The sequence below is a fragment of the Arachis duranensis genome, chromosome 2 (genome assembly GCF_000817695.3).
Source record: "Arachis duranensis cultivar V14167 chromosome 2, aradu.V14167.gnm2.J7QH, whole genome shotgun sequence".
Lineage (NCBI taxonomy): Eukaryota > Viridiplantae > Streptophyta > Magnoliopsida > Fabales > Fabaceae > Arachis > Arachis duranensis.
In genome coordinates, this window is record NC_029773.3 from 87,608,056 (window position 1) to 87,629,589 (window position 21,534).

General features: G+C 32.1%; 4 protein-coding genes and 1 pseudogene across 4 annotated transcripts; 3 read left to right on the forward strand and 2 right to left on the reverse strand.

Moving 5' to 3' along the window:
* The first annotated feature begins 1,194 nt into the window (after positions 1 to 1,194).
* Positions 1,195 to 9,000, forward strand: LOC107475805 (inactive cytochrome P450 76AD1-like; annotated as a pseudogene).
* Positions 3,401 to 4,484, reverse strand: LOC107475736 (uncharacterized). Its single transcript, XM_016095379.3, has one exon. The coding sequence runs from the start codon at positions 4,332 to 4,334 to the stop codon at positions 3,657 to 3,659; it is 678 nt and encodes a 225-aa protein (XP_015950865.1). The 5' UTR covers positions 4,335 to 4,484; the 3' UTR covers positions 3,401 to 3,656.
* Positions 9,001 to 9,906: 906 nt separating the features above from the next.
* LOC107475807 (cytochrome P450 76T24-like) lies at positions 9,907 to 12,835 on the forward strand. The gene is made up of 2 exons (XM_016095482.3): positions 9,907 to 10,632; positions 12,230 to 12,835. Exons 1-2 carry the CDS (start codon positions 9,907 to 9,909, stop codon positions 12,833 to 12,835), a joined length of 1,332 nt encoding a protein of 443 aa, XP_015950968.3.
* A 2,106-nt stretch (positions 12,836 to 14,941) lies between these two features.
* On the forward strand, positions 14,942 to 17,209 carry LOC110278038 (cytochrome P450 76T24-like). Its single transcript, XM_021135858.2, has 2 exons — positions 14,942 to 15,915; positions 16,408 to 17,209. Exons 1-2 carry the CDS (start codon positions 15,007 to 15,009, stop codon positions 17,011 to 17,013), a joined length of 1,515 nt encoding a protein of 504 aa, XP_020991517.1. The 5' UTR covers positions 14,942 to 15,006; the 3' UTR covers positions 17,014 to 17,209.
* A 438-nt stretch (positions 17,210 to 17,647) lies between these two features.
* LOC107475808 (uncharacterized) lies at positions 17,648 to 19,879 on the reverse strand. The gene is made up of 2 exons (XM_021136546.2): positions 18,503 to 19,879; positions 17,648 to 17,992 (listed from the first exon to the last, which is right to left on the reverse strand). Exons 1-2 carry the CDS (start codon positions 19,877 to 19,879, stop codon positions 17,648 to 17,650), a joined length of 1,722 nt encoding a protein of 573 aa, XP_020992205.2.
* Positions 19,880 to 21,534: the final 1,655 nt, after the last annotated feature.

Below are 21,534 nucleotides of genomic sequence, written 5' to 3' on the forward strand. Positions count from 1 at the left end.
TTACTTCCTTTACACACTAAAAACTCAGTTGAATTCAAACCACATGTGTAAACCGCCAGCCTCAATGCTTAACATTGAAATGTTTCGAAACTCACTCTCTATGGAATCCGGTAGAGAATCCGGAACGGAAGCGTTACTTCCCTAACACCGAATTTGAGAACTTTCCTTCAAAATACCACATGAAAAACCCGAACCTATCCTTTAAAATACCACATGAAAAAACCCGAACCTACTGGTGATATGGACGCGAACCGGTCCGACCCAGATGATGGAACCTTTGCTTTTACCAGTTCTCCAACACGACGCCATCCTGATTCCCACAACTGTGGCGCAATCCTGACAAAATTCTCGAATAGAACAGTGTCATTGTTGTAAAGTCGCTTGCTTGTTAAGTCACTTTTGTTGTATAAATGGTTATTTATTCTTTAAAGTATAATAAAATTCATATCTACGTAGTCCAATTAAAATTAATCATCCTTAACTTGAGAATCTTTAATTCTAATGAAAAAAAGTAATAATAAATAGATGAAAATTTTAACATATTGATGCGAAATAATAAAAGTATAATTTGTTAGAAAAAGTTTTCAAAATATCATATTAGATACTTTGATAATTGTTTAAATATTAGAAATAATATTTATTTAATATATTTATAATTAAGAGTACTCCTTACTTATAGTACATGTGTAATGAATTTATTAAGAAAAAACTATGAAGCAGCAAGAAACTCAAATGAATTTTCAGCTTACCAGAATTTGTAAGACTATTTAAATGGTCAAAACAATCCTCACACCATCATGGAGTAAAAGATAAATAATTTATCAAAATTTTGGCAAAAATAACGGAAAGATAAGTTTACTATGGAAAAATGCTATTTGTACAATAAAATTCAGCTTTTATTCAACTTTTAAATTTAATATTTTATTATTTTAATTTTTTAATTAATCATATTTCCTATTTTTAAGAAACCACTTTTATTTTAAATACTTATTACCGTAAAATTTGTAACCACTTGCAATACATTAATTTTTTACAAACTAAACCATAAAACTGATAACAACTTTTCGTGTACTAATTTTTAAAAAATCAATGAAATTTTCAAAATCAATTAAACTCACTTCAATTAATTTTTTTATTCAAAACATTCAAAATTCATGCCAAAAACACATCTAAAATTAAATAAACAACATAAAGATGGAGGAGGCACGGAGGAGGCACGGAGGTGTACGCAGGGAAGTGCGCGTCGCGGAACGCGTCGCCGAAGGAGGAAATCGTCGTAGAGGAGTGCACAACGTGGGAGAAGACGAAAACGGCCACAGGTGAGGAGGGAGAGGCGATGCAGCTCTGGATCTTTACAGAATAAAGATTTTACTAGTGATTTAAGATGGTTTAAGATTTATTTTAGAATTTTAAATTCAAAATTTTGAATTCTAACTAATTTGATTCTTGGATGTGTATTTAAATGGTAATATATTAATAATTAAATATATTAAATCTGAAACAGAAATTTAAAATTTAAATTTATATTTTAAATTTTAGTTTTATTTAGTTTGTATTTTAAATGTGTATTTAATTTTAAAAAGACATTAAATCTATTTATAATTTTTAGATGCATTTGTTTTACTTTTTTTTAAATCATTGTAATAAAAAGTTGAATATGTATAACTTTTAAAGGATACTTAGTTGAATTGTTTACCATGTATCTTAAATCCTTAAGAGAATCAACTACTTTGATGTTATTAGCCAGCTTGACAAGAATTTAATTGGATTTAGCTATATCATCATCCCACATATCAAAAGCATGTAGAATTTCTTGGTGCTTAGTTCGCTTAACTTCTTCAATTTCTAAGGCTGTTGATGTGAACATCTCAGCACGGAGAACAACATCTTCAATTTTCCTTCTTAAAGAAAATAAACCTGATCATATTGAAATAACTGTCATAAATAATTGAAAATTTATTAGGTAATTTATTAGCTATAACAGCCATTATGCTACCAAGATTTATAGTTTGACATTAACTTCAATCTAGCTCATCAGATTTATAGAAGAGCATTCAACTGTTCAAACCCAAAGCACGTGATTATTTGCATTTGATAAAACCCAAAGTCTGAATGGAATTTAGAACGGGAGAAATGATATGCACGACCCCTCATATCAATACCAGACGTGTTTTCTCATAATTAGGTAAGTGTACCATAAATCCTACTGAGTACTGATACAATTTCTTGTAACTTAACTGTGTGTTTTGTTTTAAAATTTGTAAAAAAAATCATCTATGCCAAAGAAAAATAAATTCTATTTTCAAGCAATGTATCTGTATTATCATTAACACCTAAATTTGTGTATTTAAACTAAGAAGGACTGTTCATGACTGCAAATACTCGCCACTAAATAAGTCATGTTTTGTTATGCACCAGGACTTAAACGTGGAGTTCTAATCAGCAAGCAGAGGTGAAATGGATAATGTGATAATGAGCTGGAGTTAGTTATATACAAAAGAACATAGTTATTGAAGAGTGGTCGAAAAATATAAATACAAATGCAAGTATGTATCATTTTATATAAATGATAATACTTATGGAGTGTTGCACAACAATATTTCTACTTCTAGTAATGATGATGATGATGATAATACTTCTCCTTTGGCAATGCCTTTGTTTCATCACATTATCAAAGTCTCCAAAATATTATTAGTTAAACTTACCATAAAATTGCCACCAGGTCCATACCCTTATCCCATAATAGGAAACATCTTAGAGCTTAGCCATAAACCCTATGGATCACTCTATAAATTTTCTAAAACATATGGTCCTATAATGACTCTCAAATTTGGTAGTTTAACAACTATTGTTATTTCATCACAAGAGATAGCCAAACAAGCATTAACCAAACATAACTTGGCATTTCCCAATAAGAAAGTCTTAGATATGACAAGAGCCCTTGACCACGTGTCTATGGTGTGGTCACGCGGATGTGATTATTGGAGAACACTAAGAAAATTACGTATTAAACTACTCTTCCACCTTAACTCATGACAACAATAAAGAAGTCTCGTGTCCCACAAATTCAATCCAACAAAATACATAAATTTAATTACAATTTTAGCCTTTATTATTTTATCTTATCTTATCTTTTGTTATTCTTATCTTATTTTTATTTGTTTTTTTTTTTATTGGAATGCTCTATGCTTGGATTACTACTAACATTGGTTATGTATAAAAAATCAATGGATTAAAGTATGGTGCCAAAGCCAACATCCAACTTTTAACATAAATGGACCTGGCATGAAGAAAGAGGCAATTCAATTCTCACAACCCAAGAACATAATTTACCCGATGACAAAAACAAAAAAAAACATAATTTACCCAAAAAGTAAAGTTGAATGTTGGCAAGTTCATCTTCAAACTTTTTAAATTATATGAATCATCTACTGAAATCTACCTCCGAGTATGAGAAAAACAGATGTAGTTATAGTGACAAAATCGACATTGACAAGTAATAAGACACTGATGCACACACTTATTGGACAAATTACAGGACAGCTCTCATCAATTTTAGATAATAAGGGTATGCCGAAGGGTCTTGTCCCAACTTCCAATGTTGAAAAAGGTTGAAGAATCCCATGACTATTTGAATGGAATCGAACCAAAAATTTTCACATGAAATCATAATCGTCCAAAGCCTCATATCGATCACTGATAGCAAAATAATCATCCGGTTTTTCAACAATAAGCTGTTTTTTCTTGCCACCTTTCTTTTTCCCAGCATTGGCTTCTTTCTCTGCTTTTATATTCTCTTTTGCAATGGCAGTAACTGAAGATGCAATGTCTTTTGCATCGGCTCCTTGCAATTGAACCATAGATAGTCTCATTACAGCCTTCAGCAAACCAATATAATGATCGCTTTTCTCAAAAGCACGAAGCCTGTGTGAGATGAGCTCTGCATACTCCAAGAAATCACTCTCTGACTTGGGTATGAAAGTATCAAGGTTTTTCTCATCTTTTTCCCCACCACCAAACAATTCTTTGGTACTCTTATAATCTGCTTCTTTAACCAGTCTTTGTTGTCTAAGTTTTTCAGCCACAGGATCCAACGATTCTTCCTTTACTGGTTCTACATTCTTTCCCTTCTTTTCAGCAGCTTTTTCAGATTTTTTAGGAGCCTTTTCGGTCGTTTTAGGGGCAGGTGCCGGTGCCAGAGCAGGCTCATCTTCATCCTCCCATGATTCCTTTACATCATTTTCATCCACATCTTCATCATCCCATTTACTTTTAGTCACTTCCTTTTTGATAAGGTCAATAGGTGCAATTTGCTCATCCTCCCAATCGTCCATTTTGCTGTGTGCACTTCTTTGACAAAATAGAATAGCAAAATAGCAGCTGATCAATTGGTGAGGTACGACGGCAGAAGCGTTGATCGGAGACAGTGATGATGTGAAAGAGAGAGAAAGCGAGATTAGGGCACAATTGGTTTTGAGTGTGTTTTGGAAATTTCTATTAAACTACTCTTCCACCTTAGTATATATATAGAGCATTGATCTAAGAAAGATAAAAGCAAATAAAAATAAGATAAGAACAACTAAAGATAAGAAAAGATAAGATAATAAAGACTAAAATTGTAACTAAATTTATGTATTCTGTTAGACTGAATTTGTGGGTCACGAGACTTCTTTATTGTTGTCATGAGCTAAGATGGAATAATAGTTTAATATTATGTGCTACAAACATATTCTCCCCTCGAAAGCTAGAATCAACTAGCACACTTCGCCACAAAAAGGTGCAAGAATTGGTGAATTTTGTGGGAACATGTTGCACCAAAGGTGAGGCTATTGATATTGGTAAGGTTGTATTCATAACAATAATGAATTCATTTTCCAATACACTTTTCTCTATGGATTTTGCTAACTATGGAGCTAGTGATGATGATGATCATGGTTCTCATCAAAATTTCAAGGAGCTTATAGAGGGAATATTGGACGATGCTGGAAAGATTAATGTAATAGATCCTTTCCCAATTATAAAATTTCTTGATCCACAAGGCCTAAGGGGAAGAGGTGAAGAATCTTTTAAGAGACTATTGAAGGCTTTCGATCATGATATCTTTGATGAACGAGTGCGGTTGAGAGCATCTTCTAACAAGAATCTGGGAGGGACTTGTGACCTGTTAGATTCTTTTCTAGATTTCATCGAAGTGAATAATGGTTCCGCAGATTTGGGCCGCCACCGTTAGTTACATTTATTTATGGTAAGTGTAGTACTTCTACCCTCCATGTCAAAATATTTCATAGATGTGAGTAATAACTAGATTGTGGATTTGAGGAAGAACGTCTAAATTTTATAAAGAGTAAAGTATCGTTTTTGTTCTCAATGTTTGGGGTAAGTCCTATTCGTGTCCCTAACGTTTAAATCGTCATATTTTTATTCCTAACGTTTATAAAAGTGATTCAATGTTATCCTATTATCAATTATACTAACAAATCATATTATATTTTTCAATTATTCTTACTTGAATGTATTCATTCTCAATTAGGTCTCATTTGAATGTGTTCGATTTTAATATTATACCCACTATTTGTGTTTAGATTCAATTATGTCTCTAGAAAAATGAATTATGTAAATGTTGTAGGAATTAGTTTCAACTTTTGATGAGCTATTTTTCGGAGTGGATTATCGATTTTATCCCAGATATTTGTATTCTAACTTTAAGAAGAGATTTTTAAAACTCAAACTAAAGCGTTCGTGTAATTGATGGCAGGATAACATTGAATCACTTTTACAAATGTTAGGGATACAAATAGGACGATTTAAACGTTAGAGACACAAATAAAATTTGCCCCAATCGTTGGGGACAAAAACGATTCTTTACTCACATTTTTTATTTCTCACTATTATTTGTCTAAAAGACAAAGTAATTTTCTATAATTTAAAAATATATGTGTAATCATCCCTCTCTAGTCATTTAAATAATGGAAAAGTATAGGAAGCCAATGGTCTAAACGTACAATGTGTACAATAGAGGTTTAGGAAGTATTAGAGATATGATCATTAGTGTTACATTGTTCTGTCAGGTTACGCTTTTGGGATGAGTGGGTTCATGACATGGTATTAGAGTTCTAGATTCGAAAGGTCAAAGATTCGATCCTTGGTGAACTCTAAAATTAACTTAAGTTTTTAGGATGAGTGATTTGATGACATAAGATGTTTATTATCCTTGGTATTCGGATGGTTATTCTGGATAGTGTGGGTGATGTTCATTTTATTCATGGACCAAAGATTTAGCTCATTGTACACATTGTACACTTAGGCCATTGGCTCCCTAGCACCCTTAAATAATTGGTCTAATCGATTCTCAACTATTTTGTTAGAAACAAGAGACTAAAGTGGAGGAAAGATTTGTATATTATTGAATGTAATCAAGTTGTCTAGAACGATACAATATAGAATGATATTTATAGGTACTAAGAGAATCGAAATAATAAAGACGTAATATCCTATAATAAATATTCAGATATGCTAAATAATGCTAATTGATTCTAATTATATTCTAACATCCCTCTCAAACTCAAGTGACAACTTGAGTTTGAAACATATTTAAAACAATGAAATTAAAAATGCATAAACTAATAGAACAGATGCAGAAGGAAATGCCGGAAAAAAACGCAGACGGAACTGCCGCTGTCGGAAGGAATAAACACAGATGGAACTGCCGCGGGTGCAGACGGAACTGTTGGAAGAAAATGCAGACGGAACTGCCACAAGGTAACACAGACAAAACGCAGACGGAACTACCACGAGAAAATGCAAACGAAACTGTCACGAGAGAACATAAACGGAACTGCCACGAGAGAACGCAGATAGAACTGCCACGAGAGAACGCAGACGAAACTGCCACAAGAGAACGTAGACGGAACTGCCGAAAGAGAGCGAAAACTATATGATTTCTTCATAAAAATAGGTAAGTAGCGGATGACAATGGTGTTTGATCATTCAACTAAAAATAGGCTAGTCGGTGAGGTGAAAAAGTATCAAAGGAGTGACAAAAGAGAAAGAAGAATGGCATAGAAAAAAATACAAAAACTACGGTGATTTTACCACAAGGAAAATAACCTATCCTCTTCAAGGAGTATGGCTTTGAAACCATGTTAGAAACAAGAGACTAAACTGGAGGAAGGATTTGTATATTATTGAGTGTAATCAAGTTGTCTATAACGATAAAATATAGAATGATATTTATAGGTACTAAGAGAATCGAAATAATAAAGACGTAATATCTTATAATAAATATTCAGATATACTCTAATTGATCATAATTGATCCTAATTATATTTTAACATATTTAATTAATGAGATTAAACAATTTTTGTGAACACTGACCTATTTATCATGAGCTTTTTTATTGATATACACATGGAAAATTCTTTATTTTTCATGATATACACATGGAAAATTCTTTATTTTTCATAATACGCACGAAACTCTTTCCAAAATGCGCATGGCCAATTTGCAATCCTCACCCACGAAATGAAAATAGGCACCATTTCAAGTAAGGTAGCCATGAAATAGGTGCTGCCATCTGACACACGCCATGCCAATTAAGCTCACCAGCCACAAAATGGAGAGCACCTCAAGGCTGACACACACGAAATGCCCAACTCACTAGCGGCACACATGAGTTGGCCCATTCCATGACTGTCAAGCACAAATAGGTTTGGGGCAGTGAAGGCAGTAACTCCCGGCGGTGACAATTCCCGTACGAAGATGCAGTAGATAATTTGGAAGGCAATTTATTATAGTGTTGTAAATGAAGCAATATAAAAGAGGGCGAATGGAAGGGACCAATTTGGAGGGTAGAAAATAGGAGAGAAGTAGTGTGGTTTAGTGTGTTGTTGTGTTTTTGGTGGGATAGGAAACAGGAAACAGATGCATGTGGGCAAAAAATAATTCAACCCTTCGAAGTGGTTCCCTCCCCTTCGCCCCCTTTTATATTGCTTCACCCATAATATTACAATAAATTGCTTCCCAAACTATCCACTACATGCTCGTACGAGAACTGTCACCACTGGGAGTTGCTGTCTTCACTGTCCCAAACCCATTTCGTGCCTGACAATCGTGGAATGGGACAACCCATGTGTGCCACTAGTGAATTGGACATTTCGTGTGTGTCAGCCTTGAGATGTTCTACATTTCGTGACTGGTGAGCTTGGCATGGCATGTGTCTGATGAGGTGTGGCCATGTTGTCTAAAATGGTGCCTATTTTCATTTCGCGGATGAGGGTTGCGAATTGGTGTACGCATTTTGGGAGAAGTTTCCAATGGTGCGTATGATGGAAAATAAAGAAATTTTCATGCATATATCAATAAAAAAGTCATTTATCATGTGTCAGGAACCACTTAGATCAATTATTTGAGTGGTTAGAGATTGGATAAAAATTTTTGAATTGTAAATGACTGCTTTATTTTTTGAATAAATGATTAGGAATTGAAACAAATCTTTACTCAAAAATTAACTGATATTCGCTCAAAAAGTTGACTCCCTAATCTAATCATGCATTATTGCTTAAAGTTTAATTTTTTATATATGATTTTCGGTGTCATATGGATGATTATTTTCATTGTATATTACCATTTACCAGGACTTGTTTAATGCTGGGATAGAAACAACAACAAGCACAGTGGAATGGGCAATGAGAATTGCTATGTAATCCTGAAAAGATGGTGAAAGCCAAAGAAGAGCTTTTAGTAGTGCTTGGCAAAAATGAAAAGCCTCAGGAATCAGACATGTCAAAACTTCCTTACTTGGATGCAATTGTGAAGGAAATCTTCCGAATGCACTCTCCAATAGGACGAAATTCTAGTACTTGGAATAATCCAAATTCCTTTGTGCCAGAAAGGTTTATAGAACGCAAAATGGATACTAATAAAGACTTCAATAATTTTGAGTTCATTCCATTTCGACTGGAAGAAGAATGTGTCCCGCAATTTCATTGGTTCATGGAATAGTACCTTTGATTTTATTAGCAACTCTTTTGCATTGTTTTGATTGGAAGATTGCGGGTGAGAAGAAACTAGAAGAATTAGACATGAGAGAAAAGTATGGTCTCACTATACGTAGGGCTCAATCACTCATACTCATTCCAATTCAAACCAATTAATAATATTTTCTTAAAGACAACGTAACTTGGTGTATGTGTGATTTTAAACATGTATGAATTATCGTTGAAATATATATTGTCCATTTAATTCTTTTTGTACGTATTCGTTTTGTCAAAAACAATGCACGCCATTTAGTTACCTTGCATGCCGAAAATTCAATGATGAGTGGTACCTTCCATTTCAAAATTTAACATACACATGGCTGACAGCACAAGTTAGCAGAACCTCTAAGAGTGCATTAAATTTTTTTTTTTAATAATGTTAGAAAACTAATATTATAGCAATCAATTTCAATGAATAATATAACAAGTTGGCTAAAGAAAAAACAGCTTTTCCCTCGTCTTATTTTCTCTGATCACTTCAATAAATTTATGGCTAATTAATAATGGCCAAATTAAAAACAATAAATTTTGATAGTATTTTAACATTTCTTTATCCAAAATATTCTATATATCTTATCTCTATATATACGTATGTGTTATCATCTACTTTATTCGTGTTCAAGATATGCCACACCAACATCCATTATTATCATATATGGAGTATTATTTTTATTATTACCCAATATTTCTCTTGATGATGGTTATCCTTGTATGGCCATGCCTTCATTTTTTCATCAAGAAAGTTTCCAAACCCACCATAAAAATGCCACCAGGTCCTTACCCTTATCCCATAATAGGAAACCTCTTAGAACTACTTAGCCATAAACCCTATGAATCACTCTTTCACCTTTCCAAAACATATGGCCCCATAATGACTCTCAAGTTTGGAACCTTAACCGCTATTGTAATCTCTTCTCCAGAGATAGCCAAAGAAGCATTAACCAAACATGACTTAGCATTTTCCAATAGGCAAGTCCTTCATATCACTACAGCACTTGGCCACAACAAAGTCTCTATGGTGTGGTCACCCGTATGTGATCATTGGAGAACACTAAGGAAACTATGTTCCACAAACATATTCTCCCCTCAAAGGCTTGAATCAACTAGCAAACTTCGCCACAAAAAGGTGCAAGAATTGGTGAATTTTGTTGGAACATGTTGCACCAAAGGTGAAGCTATTGATATTGGTAATGTTGTGTTCATAACAATAATGAATTCATTGTCCAATACCTTTTTTTCTATGGATCTTGCACACTACTATGGAGCTAGTGATGATTATGATCATGGATCTCATCAAAATTTCAAGGAGCTTATAGAGGGTATATTGGATGATGCTGGAAAGATTAACGTTGTAGATCTTTTTCCAATTCTAAGTTTCCTTGATCCACAGGGCCTTAGAGGAAGGTGTGAAGAATCTTTTAAAAGGTTGTTGGAGGTTTTCAATGATATTCTTGAGGAAAGAATGCGGCTAAAAGTATTATCCAACAAAAGCAGCTTTGGAGGAACTTGTTGTGATGTACTAGATTCTTTCTTGGATCTTCTCAAAGTGTATGAGTCTTCAGAACTGAGTCGCCACCATTTATTACATCTATTTCCAGTAAGTAATACTTCTATACAAGATCTCCAAAATAATGTTTCCTAAACTAGAGTGATAACTATTAAAAAATACTACTGACGGTTGAGAATAAATTATGTCTTAGATATACACACACACTATTATTATATTAGGTATTCCTCATTGACTTATACGTTTGACTTATTATATATACACACACTATTATTATATCAGGTAGAGAGTACAAGTAATCTAGATAGATTTATATGTGTATCTGATCATTTCTTTATTCTATTTTGCTAAGACACTATTTAGTTCCTTTTTTAAGAAAGGTTAAGATATATATCATCACAAAATTTTCGTATTATCATGATCAGTAATTTTTTGTATTTTTTTCTCCTTTTTTCTTTAAAAATTATGTACTTTCAAAATGTTTTTATGGTTATCATCCTTAAAGGATTTCTATGTTTTCTCTCAATACTTTTAAAAAAGAAAAAGTACAGGGACTAGTAACTTTTGTATTTTTTGGCCAGCACTTAATCATCAAAACAAAAATGAGTGATCTTTTATCATTAAATATAATATCACACCATTAAAAATACTATTGATGGCCAATTGATGATTACAAAACACCAAAATTGCTAGCCCCTAGTATTTCTCTTTAAAAAATTTTCGTGATCATCACAAAATATTTGTATTTATCGTCAATAAAATTTTGTATTTTTTATTGTTTCTTTTCAAAAAATTAAATATTTATGTTTAAAAAATTAAAGTGTTTATTATAACAAAATTTATGTATTTTTTGAAATAAATTTATATTTTCTTCTTATGTTTCTATTCAAAAAATTGTGATTATCTTTAAAAAGTTTATGTATTTGTCACCATAAAATTTTTGTGTTTGTGGTTTATAAATTTGTGTTTAATATTTACCTTCAAAAGGTTTTTATATTTATCATTAATAAATTTTTATATTTTTTATTTTCGTTTTTCATCAAAAAATTGTGTTTATCTTAAAAAATATATGTTTTATCGTTATTTATTTTTTTACATTTTTTTCAATAAATTTCTATGTTTTGTTCATATATTTCTCTTCTAAAAATTTCTATATTTGTCATTACAAAATGTTTATGTTTTGTATAAAGAATATCTATGTTTTTTATTATCCATTTTTTCTTCTTTTTTCATTTTTTGTTTCTCTTTTTTTCATTTTTTATAATTTTTTAAATACATAAAGAAACTGAAAAATAAATAAAATACATAAAAAAGAATAAAAAAATGTAGAAGAAGAATTAATAGAAAGTTAAGGAGAAGAAGAGAAGAAGAAGACGACACCCATACGAGAGAAAAAAAATACGAATGAAAAGAAGAAGTTAGAGAAAGAAGAAGATCTAGATGAAGATAGAAGGGAAAAAAAGAAGAAGGAAAAGATGCACGGAAAGCTAATCGTTTGAGTAAGATTAAAAAAATACGATTAGAGGTGATGATTAAGTAGACTAGGTTATAAAATGAATTTGATCATCGAGTTATTATAATATAATATTTAATCATGCGGTGATTTTATTTATGTTTTCACAAAATTTATTTCATTTCATTACACAAAATATACACTTTCAAAATTTATGCATGAATTTTTTGGTAGGACTTGTTTATTGCTGGATTAGAGACAACAACAAGCACGGTGGAATGGGCAATGGCAGAATTGGTGCATAACCCTAAAAAAATGGCTAAAGCCAAAGAAGAGCTTTTACAAATTTTTGGTAGAGATGAAAACCCTAAAGAATCAGACATATCAAAGCTACCTTACTTGGAGGCAATTGTAAAGGAAACATTTCGGTTGCACACTCCAATTCCCATTTTGTTCCACAAATCAAATTTCAATGTAGAAATCAATGGCTTCAAAGTTCCCAAACATGCGGAAGTTTTAGTTAATTTATGGGCCATAGGACGAAATTCTAGCATTTGGAGTAATCCAAATTCCTTTGTGCCAGAGAGATTTGAAGAGTGGAAAATGGACACAAAAGATAACAATTTTGAGTTCATTCCGTTTGGAGCTGGAAGAAGAATGTGTCCTGCGATTTCATTGGTACATAGAATAGTACCTTTGATTATAGCCACTCTTTTGCATTGTTTTGATTGGAAGATTGCGGATGAGAAGAAACCACAAGAGTTAGACATGAGAGAAGAATATGGTCTTACTGTGCGTAAGGCTCAACCACTTTTACTCATTCCAATTTCTATCAATTAATATTAGTTCCAAGGAAACTAACTTAGCCAATTTACTAATCTGTTTAAATAAATATTAAAAGTTTGAATTTTATTTTGTGTATATAGTAATTTATTGATCAAATAATAACTTTTAATCTTTTAAATAAAACTCAACAATAAACTTTTAAATAAAACTCAAATAATAACGAATTAATCTTTATCCTATCAAATTAAAAAATACCGTAAAAAACTGAAAAAAAATATTTAACTTGATAACTAGTGTGTGGATTTTATAATTTTTTTTATCTAAAGATTTTATTTATGTATAATTTAAATTATATGGTGAATTATCATTTGGTAATATATAGTTTTTCTTAGTGCTTTGCAAAGATATGTGATATATAATCATTTTTTGTTACTATTGAAGGTTTGGGATTTGTAATGTATTGTTGGTTATGAAATTATTTCCCATAAAAATTTAAATTTATAAGATAAAGTACTGAATATATAGTTATATTTTGAATACATTTTTTATATAAAAATTATTTTTTGGGGTTGTGTAAATTTTTTATATAATTTTTTTTTATGTTGAATTTCTTTTTTTGGATCAACAAGAATTGAATTCTAAATTTTTAGATTGAAAAAGTTTTAATACCATGTCATGAAATTATATTTCTCAAAAATTTAATAAGATGATGGAAAAAAAATACATAAATAATTAAATCTCTATTACGTAAAAAGTTGAAAACTTTAATTTGTTTGTTGAAGAATATAACAATCAAACAAGTTCTATATTTTTAGTACGTATTTTATTATGTTATATATATTTTAAGTTGTTAACATATTTTGTTTAATATATTTTAATTTATTTTTATTTATTAGTGAACTAGAATTTATGTTAAAAGGTTTAGATTTTCTGTTTTAGCTAATATAAATTATATAAATATGTTTAAACTATCATAGCCACAAATTATTAGTGAATGAAAAATCTTCTCTAATTTCTGAAAAAAAAAATTATAGTTTGAGCTGAGCAAGTGAAGTTGACTTTGCTTGTTACATTGTCCTTAATACTTGTTGATGTGCATGCAATACATATGTTCTAAAGTGATTTTGTTTAGTTTGTCAAAAGGAACTAATTTACTTTTCCATTCGCCTAGCAAATTAGAACAATATATAGGCGTGGAAGCTTATTATGACATAAAAGTTTTCTGATGTGTTAATTACTAACAAATAAAAAAACAGTATTAAGTTATAGGCGTAAGAGTCGTAACCAATTAACTACTATGCGAAATTAAAAATATTGATTCAATTTGCATGTAGCGTGAATCTTTGACAATGAAAGATCATCACTACAGTGTTACAAATGTTTCCACATTTCAATAAGAGTTAACATACATAGTAGACTAGTAGTGGTGCCAACATATCACTAGTGTGAACCGGTTCATACATACTTGTGGTGCTAGTTAATTTAAACATACATCACACTACCGAATTCATACGGAAATAGATCCAGACAATATGTCTATAGAATTTAAGGCAAAATATAGAATTCAACGAACATTGTCCAAAAATAGTAGTAATTCGTGATTCTCGCATATAATAATGCCAATAGTGAAGTTGTTGTGGATTGTAAATNTTGAACACAGTTATAAAAAATATATTTTTATTAGACACATCCACAAAAACACTTCCATTAAACACATTTATAAATAAGAGTTGACAGATGTTGACAGTTGGTAACGTAACGGGATTGTATATATATATATAGTGTTAGGGAGAATAAGTTTTGTAATTTGTAGTTATTAATTAGTCATTATTAATGTTTTTAATGATATGAGATTGTTTCTTTTTGCTAGTTAAATGCTAATCAGATTTTAATAAAAGTATTGATCCTCTAGACTTTTTATATATATTTTAAAATTAGTAGTGAGACTTGAACAACCCAAAACCTTTAGACAAAAATAGGAAGACTATGTCATTTGAATTATATCTTTTATTGCATGAGCATAAGGTAAGATTAATATTGCAATATGTGAATCCACCCAATGCGTGAAGCACGGTGTTTTTGAATTGAATTATATTAAACACGTTGTTGTATGAGCCTATATATACCTATACATAGAGGTGCAATAATCTTCACTCGGAGCTATACAATCATAACCAACCAACAAAGATATAAGAATTGAGGTATCCACTATCATATTCATATATATGGAGTGTTACAACATATTTGAGGTAATGATGCTCCTCATTATAATCCTCAAATTAGTACTAGTAATCTTTAATAGAGCCTCTAAACCCACCAAAAAAATGCCACCAGGGCCTTACCCTTATCCTATAATAGGAAACATCTTAGAACTTGGCCAAAAACCCCATCAATCACTCTTTAACCTTTCCAAACTTTATGGTCCTCTAATGACTCTTAAGCTTGGAAGCTTAAATGCTATAGTCATTTCATCACCAGAGATAGCCAAAGAAGCATTAACCAAACATGACTTAGCATTTTCCAACAGGGAAGTCCCTGATATCACAAGAGCACTTGACCACCACAAAGTTTCTTTAGTGTGGTCACCAATTTGTGATCATTGGAGAACACTAAGGAAACTATGTGCTACAAACATATTTTCTCCTCAAAAGCTAGAATCAACTAGCAAACTTCGCCACAAAAAGGTGCAAGAATTGGTGGATTTTCTCAGGACTTGCTCTTCAAAAGGTGAAGCTATTGATATTGGTGAGGTTGTATTCACAACAATAATGAATTCATTGTCCAACACCCTTTTCTCCATGGATTTTGCTCAATATGGAAGTAGGGATGATGGATTTCAAAATTTTAAAGGGACTGTAGAGTCCATAATGGTAGACGCTGGGAAGGCAAATGTGGCGGATCTTTTCCCACTTCTTCGATTTCTTGATCCACAAGGCATCCGCAAGAGGGGAGATGACGTTACTCTGAAGTTACTGAAAGTTTTTGGTGATATTTTCGATGAAAGAATGCTACTACAAACTTCATCAAATAAGAATTTTGAAGTATATGACGATGTATTGGATTCTTTCATTAATATCATCAAAGAAAATAGTTCGACGGAATTAAGTCGTCATCATTTACTACATTTATTTGTGGTGAGTATTTTTGCATAAAATTCTTTTTTCTTTAAAATATTTGGAGTGTGTTTGAAAAGTTTTTTTTTAGAGAAAAGAATTATAGTTCTATTAAAAAAGAATTCAATTTTATTTTTAATTCAAATCATAATTTAAAATGATACATAATTTTGATAGACTTAAATTTTTATTTATTTTGATTTTTACTAATTTGTCCTTAACTAAAATGAAATTGAAAATCAAACCAAAAGTGGTTTGATTTATAAATAAAATAAATGTGAGAATTAGAATTCTCATTGGAATTGAAATTATTAACTTTTGTTTGTTTCAAAACATGAAAAAGAATTCAATTTTTGAATGAATTTCGATTCTTAGCTTTTCAGACAAGCTCTAAATTAAGTTATTGAATGAAAATTTAGGATAATTTTTAACTAAAAAAATAAAGAGAAAACTATATATTTATATACATCTATGAATGCACATAATATATAATTTGTTGTATTGATGTACCAGGACTTATTTGTTGCTGGGATAGAAACAACAACAAGCACAACAGAATGGGCAATGACAGAATTGGTACACAACCCTAAAATGATGGCTAGAGTCAAAGAGGAGCTCCTACAAGTCCTTGGCAAAGATGGCAAGCCACATGAATCAAATATCTCTGAATTTCATTACTTAAATGCAATTGTGAAGGAAACATTTCGGTTGCACCCACCAGTTCCCTTTTTACACCACAAATCAAAGTCTATGGTAGAAATATGTGGCTTCAAAGTTCCCAAGGACACACAAGTTCTAATTAACTTATGGGCCATTGGACGAAATTCTAGCACTTGGAGTGACCCAAATTCCTTTGTGCCAGAAAGGTTCATAGAGTCCAAAATGGATGTTAAAGGTTTTGATTTTGGGCTCATTCCGTTTGGGGCTGGAAGGAGAATGTGTCCAGCACTTCCACTTGCTCATAGAACAGTGCATTTCATCTTGGCCTCTCTTCTACACTATTTTGATTGGAAGATTGTTAATGGGATGAAGCCTCAAGAGTTAGATATGAGTGAGAGGTATGGACTTACTATACGTAAGGCTCAACCACTCAACCTCATTCCAATCCATGTCAATTAACATAATAATAAAAAAAAGGCTTTGGTTGAATGGTTAAATATGTTATTTTTTAATATGTTGTATCTAAATTTAAATCTTGGCCATGACCAAGTGTGCGAATATGTGATGTTAATATTTAGGATTGGGACTGTTGAATCCATCCGATAAAAAAAAAATAATAAAAAGTTGTTGCTATACCTATAGTTATTAATTGTATTTGAGTGTTTCTTTGGGTTGATAAAATTTTTTTGTTAATGATCTCTTTATATTAAGTGGAAATGCAATAATAAAAGAGAAATATTAATCAGAATTTATTGTTTTTTTTACTATTAATTAACTATTAATATTTAAAAATATAGACTAAAAAATCTATTATTAATTTATTAAATTAATAGACTAAAAAAATAGATTGATAGTTAAAAATAATTATATAAAAATTAATTGTGATGTCTTTCTATTTCTCTTTATAAAATGTGATATCTCTATTGGGGTGAGTCCTCTATATTGTTTACAATAGTTGAAAAATTAAACGTGTCTGTTCGATAATATATACAAGGTATACAAGGTATTTTTAACAAAATCTATAAGTTCTACAAAATATCATTCCCATATACCATCATTGATGAATTGTAAGCTTTCTAGTGCATCAACGAACCTATTTTGCTTGTGACTTTTGTTCTTGTACCCTTGCGATCCTCTTCTTTTCTATATTGTTCATTTTTTCGTCAAAAGTAGTCAATTTGTAATCTGGAGGAATTGCAAATAGGTCTTGGCTATCATCTATCATACTACTTGGTTCAACAAAAGAAGATGACCGTGAGGGGGCTTTAATCCACTGAAACCACGACGATGATGAGGATTGCGTCAATGAAGGGTTATTATCTTCACCGGCACTAGTAGGACTTGATGGTGCTGATTCAAACTCATCTTTATTTTGTAATTCTTCAAACTTTGTAAATGTAACCAGTACTCTAACTGTGGAAATCACAGGGATGGAGACCTGCATTTGCCATGATAATCATTTTTATTATAACACAAAAGGAGAAAAGGCCTAATGTAACCATGAGAATAACACAAAATTTAATGCATGACAAAGACAAAAAATTCTGTTTTCCCAAATTATAAATCTTATGCATTTACAAAGTTTACTTCCCACAATATTTGTATAATTACTGCTATAGTGCTACGTTTGGTTTTCCATAAAAATAGGGGGGAACTATATGGATGAGTTTTATGTGTAAAATTTACATATCAAGTTTTTTTAGTAAAGTGTACAAGATCAACAAGAATTTTATTATTAGATGACAAAATAATAGTTTGTTTAAAGTTTGCATGATTGATAAGCTTAATATGAGACACGAATTTCTCCCCAGCGTGTAAGAAATCATGGAATACAAAGTGGAAAGCAATAGGTAAATAGAAATCGCACATGAAAGATTTTAAAGCTCTAATGTTGTTCCAATAAGTTTTAGATATTTTGTAAATATTCAAAGAAGATGCACACACACACCTTAACCGGAAAAGTATCTTTAGGAAGTTTTGTTGTGAGGACTTCCCGCACACGACGAACTGCTTTAACTTTTTCGGACAAAATGTCAAGCAACGGGAACAATTCTTCAATTTTCAGTGGATAATTTTGTGAAAGCCACAGAGAAGGGTTCATTCCTTTCTTAAATACTTCATCACTCCCATTACCATTACCAACACTACTTCCACCAGAACTAGCATTTGTTTTATTCCCCTTTTCTTTATGCCCTACACTACGCCCTTTCTTTTCTTTTTTTCCATGACCTTTATGACCGTTATTCTCTTCTGTTGAATTCAGTGCAACTTCCAATTGCTTTCTCTCTTCAGGTGTCAAAACCTCATCCAGCTCCTTGTTGCTCTGTTCCTTATTACATTGTCTAGAAGCTAGCTCGATGTCGGGTGGAGCTCCTGGAATGCTTTTGGATTTCACACTTAGAATGACATTCTGCATGTCATAGACCTTCGCCTTCCATGACCCGACCGATTCCTTCCTCTCCTTTCGCCTCCACGTCAGCTGCGGAACAAGAACAGCCTGGCTCACATCAATTGCAACACTCACGACTTTGTTGTCTCTGTACTTTCTAGCCAGAACTTGTCGAATCTCTCTATCACTTGGTTTCGAAGGCCCAGGAAGCTTAGAAGTAACAATCAATTCCTTCTTCTTGTGGGAAAGAACACACAGCGATCCGGGGACTCTCTTTCCATCTTCTGAACCATCGCCAAGAAAAAGAATGCTTTGATCAGACCGCTTGATTTTCAAGCCGTCGAAACCGGCCAATGTCATATCTGCCCTCATATTAGCACCCTTTTTCCAAATCTTGTAAGTATCCGAAGGCGCAATCTTTGAGATAAAAGGTATGACAGAACTCTCAAAATGGAACGTAATCTCCATATAGAAGTCCCTCATCCTTCTTAGAGTCCCTGCATAACGAGGCAACCTCCTATGCCATTTCTCATCCAAATCATTCCAAGAATTTTTTATCATAGACATTGCTATCTTGTCTCTTTTGTTGATTATGGCTTCTCTAAGAGCACTCCACCCTTGCTTGTTCTTCAAGTAAACGTTGGCGCCGGCAGCCATCAGCATCTCTGTGGCCACCAAGTCACCGAGCTTTGCAGCAACGTGGAGAGGGGTGTCCCCGTTCTCTACATTGCGCCCATTCACCACCGCGGCAATAATATCGGCCTTCTCTTCCTCTTTTCGTGAAGCCTCCTCGCTCCGAATCTCATACGGATTACTAAGTTTTGGAAGACCTGCAAGTATCTCCTTGAGTGTAGTATAATCCTTCGTTATGATGGCCTTGTGCACAACACTATTTCTATTATCTGCAACAGATATTGAGGCACCATTGCTTGCCATGCCTCAACACTATTCGGGGAGGTACGATATTTGAATCCCAAGATAATCAATCATCAAATGTAGAAACACCAAACTTGATAATTAACAACTTGATATTTAAAAGAAAAAAATTTATTAATGTAAATAAAAAAATCATTAATCAGAACTACAATCGATAAAACCAAGCATTTAATGAGGTATAACTTTTCTGGAGAGGAAACTTGAGAAAAGAAACATTCAAGAAAAAAGAATGTGAAGAGGGGAGAGTTCAAGGAGAAAATTGGGGGGAAACATTTACTTATAATGGAGATACTATAATGGGAACTAAAAGTGAGGCACACAAAGATACTTGATTTTGATTGCTAAAAGTTTAAAAATAGAGACGTTTATTATGGAGGCATCAATAGAAACGAGGTAGACGAGCAGGACTTCAATTCGATCTCATTTAAGGAAAAAAAAAAAAAGTGAACTTATTATTTTTATACCAAAGAGGATTTTTCTTTCCCGACGGGGCAAACAATAATAATGACCCTTATGAACCAGCATTTTATTTTATCTAAATAAAAAATAGGTTATATATATAATATATTCTAATATAATTATATAAGGTAAATTGGGAGCATTTATCCATTTAATCTTCATTAGGTACTTCGTTGTTAGTGCAAACAAGACCATTTATCTATTCTAATGCATAAAAAAAATCAAATTAATGTTATAGTAAGTGAATGATATATAAATTTTTAAGTTTATAAGAATATAGACAAAATATATATTTAAATAATTACATTTATACTATCATAAAAAATAGTATTTATATAATTAATCTAACCTCAATCTCATAATTTCTAAGCACTAAATTAATTAACTATATAAAAAATATATTATAAAAAACGTTAATTCATATAAAAGGTCTAAATTTTTATATAGCATGCACATGTCTTATTTGTTGATCAAATTTTGTTCCATGTAAATCTATTATCTATTGTTTGTTATTGTTCCGGTTCAGTCCACTAAAAAGCCGGGTCCAATTACAACCCACCGATCCGAGCCAGGAGGTGACCTGCATGTCACCTCCCATTCCACAAAGAACTTGGACAACTAGCAGAAGCTTCTAAAAAGATGGGTTTGACCACAAAAGACTCATCTGGATACAAAGTATAAAAGGGGAGAGACCAACCCTTCTTCGGAAGTACGTCACTATTCTTACCCTAATTAGTCGTCTTTGTATGGACATTAACTTAAGCTTCGGGGTGTCTGATGAGCGGATAATTTATACGCTTTTTGGCATTGTTTTTAGGTAGTTTTTAGTAAGTTCAAGCTACTTTTAGGGATGTTTTCATTAGTTTTTATGTTAAATTCACATTTCTAGACTTTACTATGAGTTTTTGTGTTTTTCTGTGATTTCAGGTAATTTCTGGCTGAAATTGAGGGACTTGAGCAAAACTCTGAAAAAGGCTGACAAAAGGACTGCTGATGCTGTTGGAATCTGACCTCCCTGCACTCAAAATAGATTTTCTGGAGCTACAGAACTCCAAATAGCGCGCTCTCAACGGCGTTGGAAAGTAGACATCCAGAGCTTTCCAGCAATATATAATAGTCCATACTTTATTCGGAAATTGACGACATAACTTGGCGTTGAACGCCAAGTACATGCTGCTGTCTGGAGTTAAACGCCA

Coding starts and splice junctions, on each gene's coding strand:
- LOC107475736 (XM_016095379.3), bottom strand. CDS start 4,334: ATGGACGATTGGGAGGATGAGCAAATTGCACCTATTGACCTTATCAAA.
- LOC107475807 (XM_016095482.3), top strand. CDS start 9,907: ATGACTCTCAAGTTTGGAACCTTAACCGCTATTGTAATCTCTTCTCCA. Junction 10,633..12,229: donor ATTTATTACATCTATTTCCA/GTAAGTAATACT, acceptor ATTTTTTGGTAG/GACTTGTTTATTGCTGGATT.
- LOC110278038 (XM_021135858.2), top strand. CDS start 15,007: ATGGAGTGTTACAACATATTTGAGGTAATGATGCTCCTCATTATAATC. Junction 15,916..16,407: donor ATTTACTACATTTATTTGTG/GTGAGTATTTTT, acceptor TTGATGTACCAG/GACTTATTTGTTGCTGGGAT.
- LOC107475808 (XM_021136546.2), bottom strand. CDS start 19,879: ATGGCAAGCAATGGTGCCTCAATATCTGTTGCAGATAATAGAAATAGT. Junction 17,993..18,502: donor AAGATACTTTTCCGGTTAAG/GTGTGTGTGTGC, acceptor TGGCAAATGCAG/GTCTCCATCCCTGTGATTTC.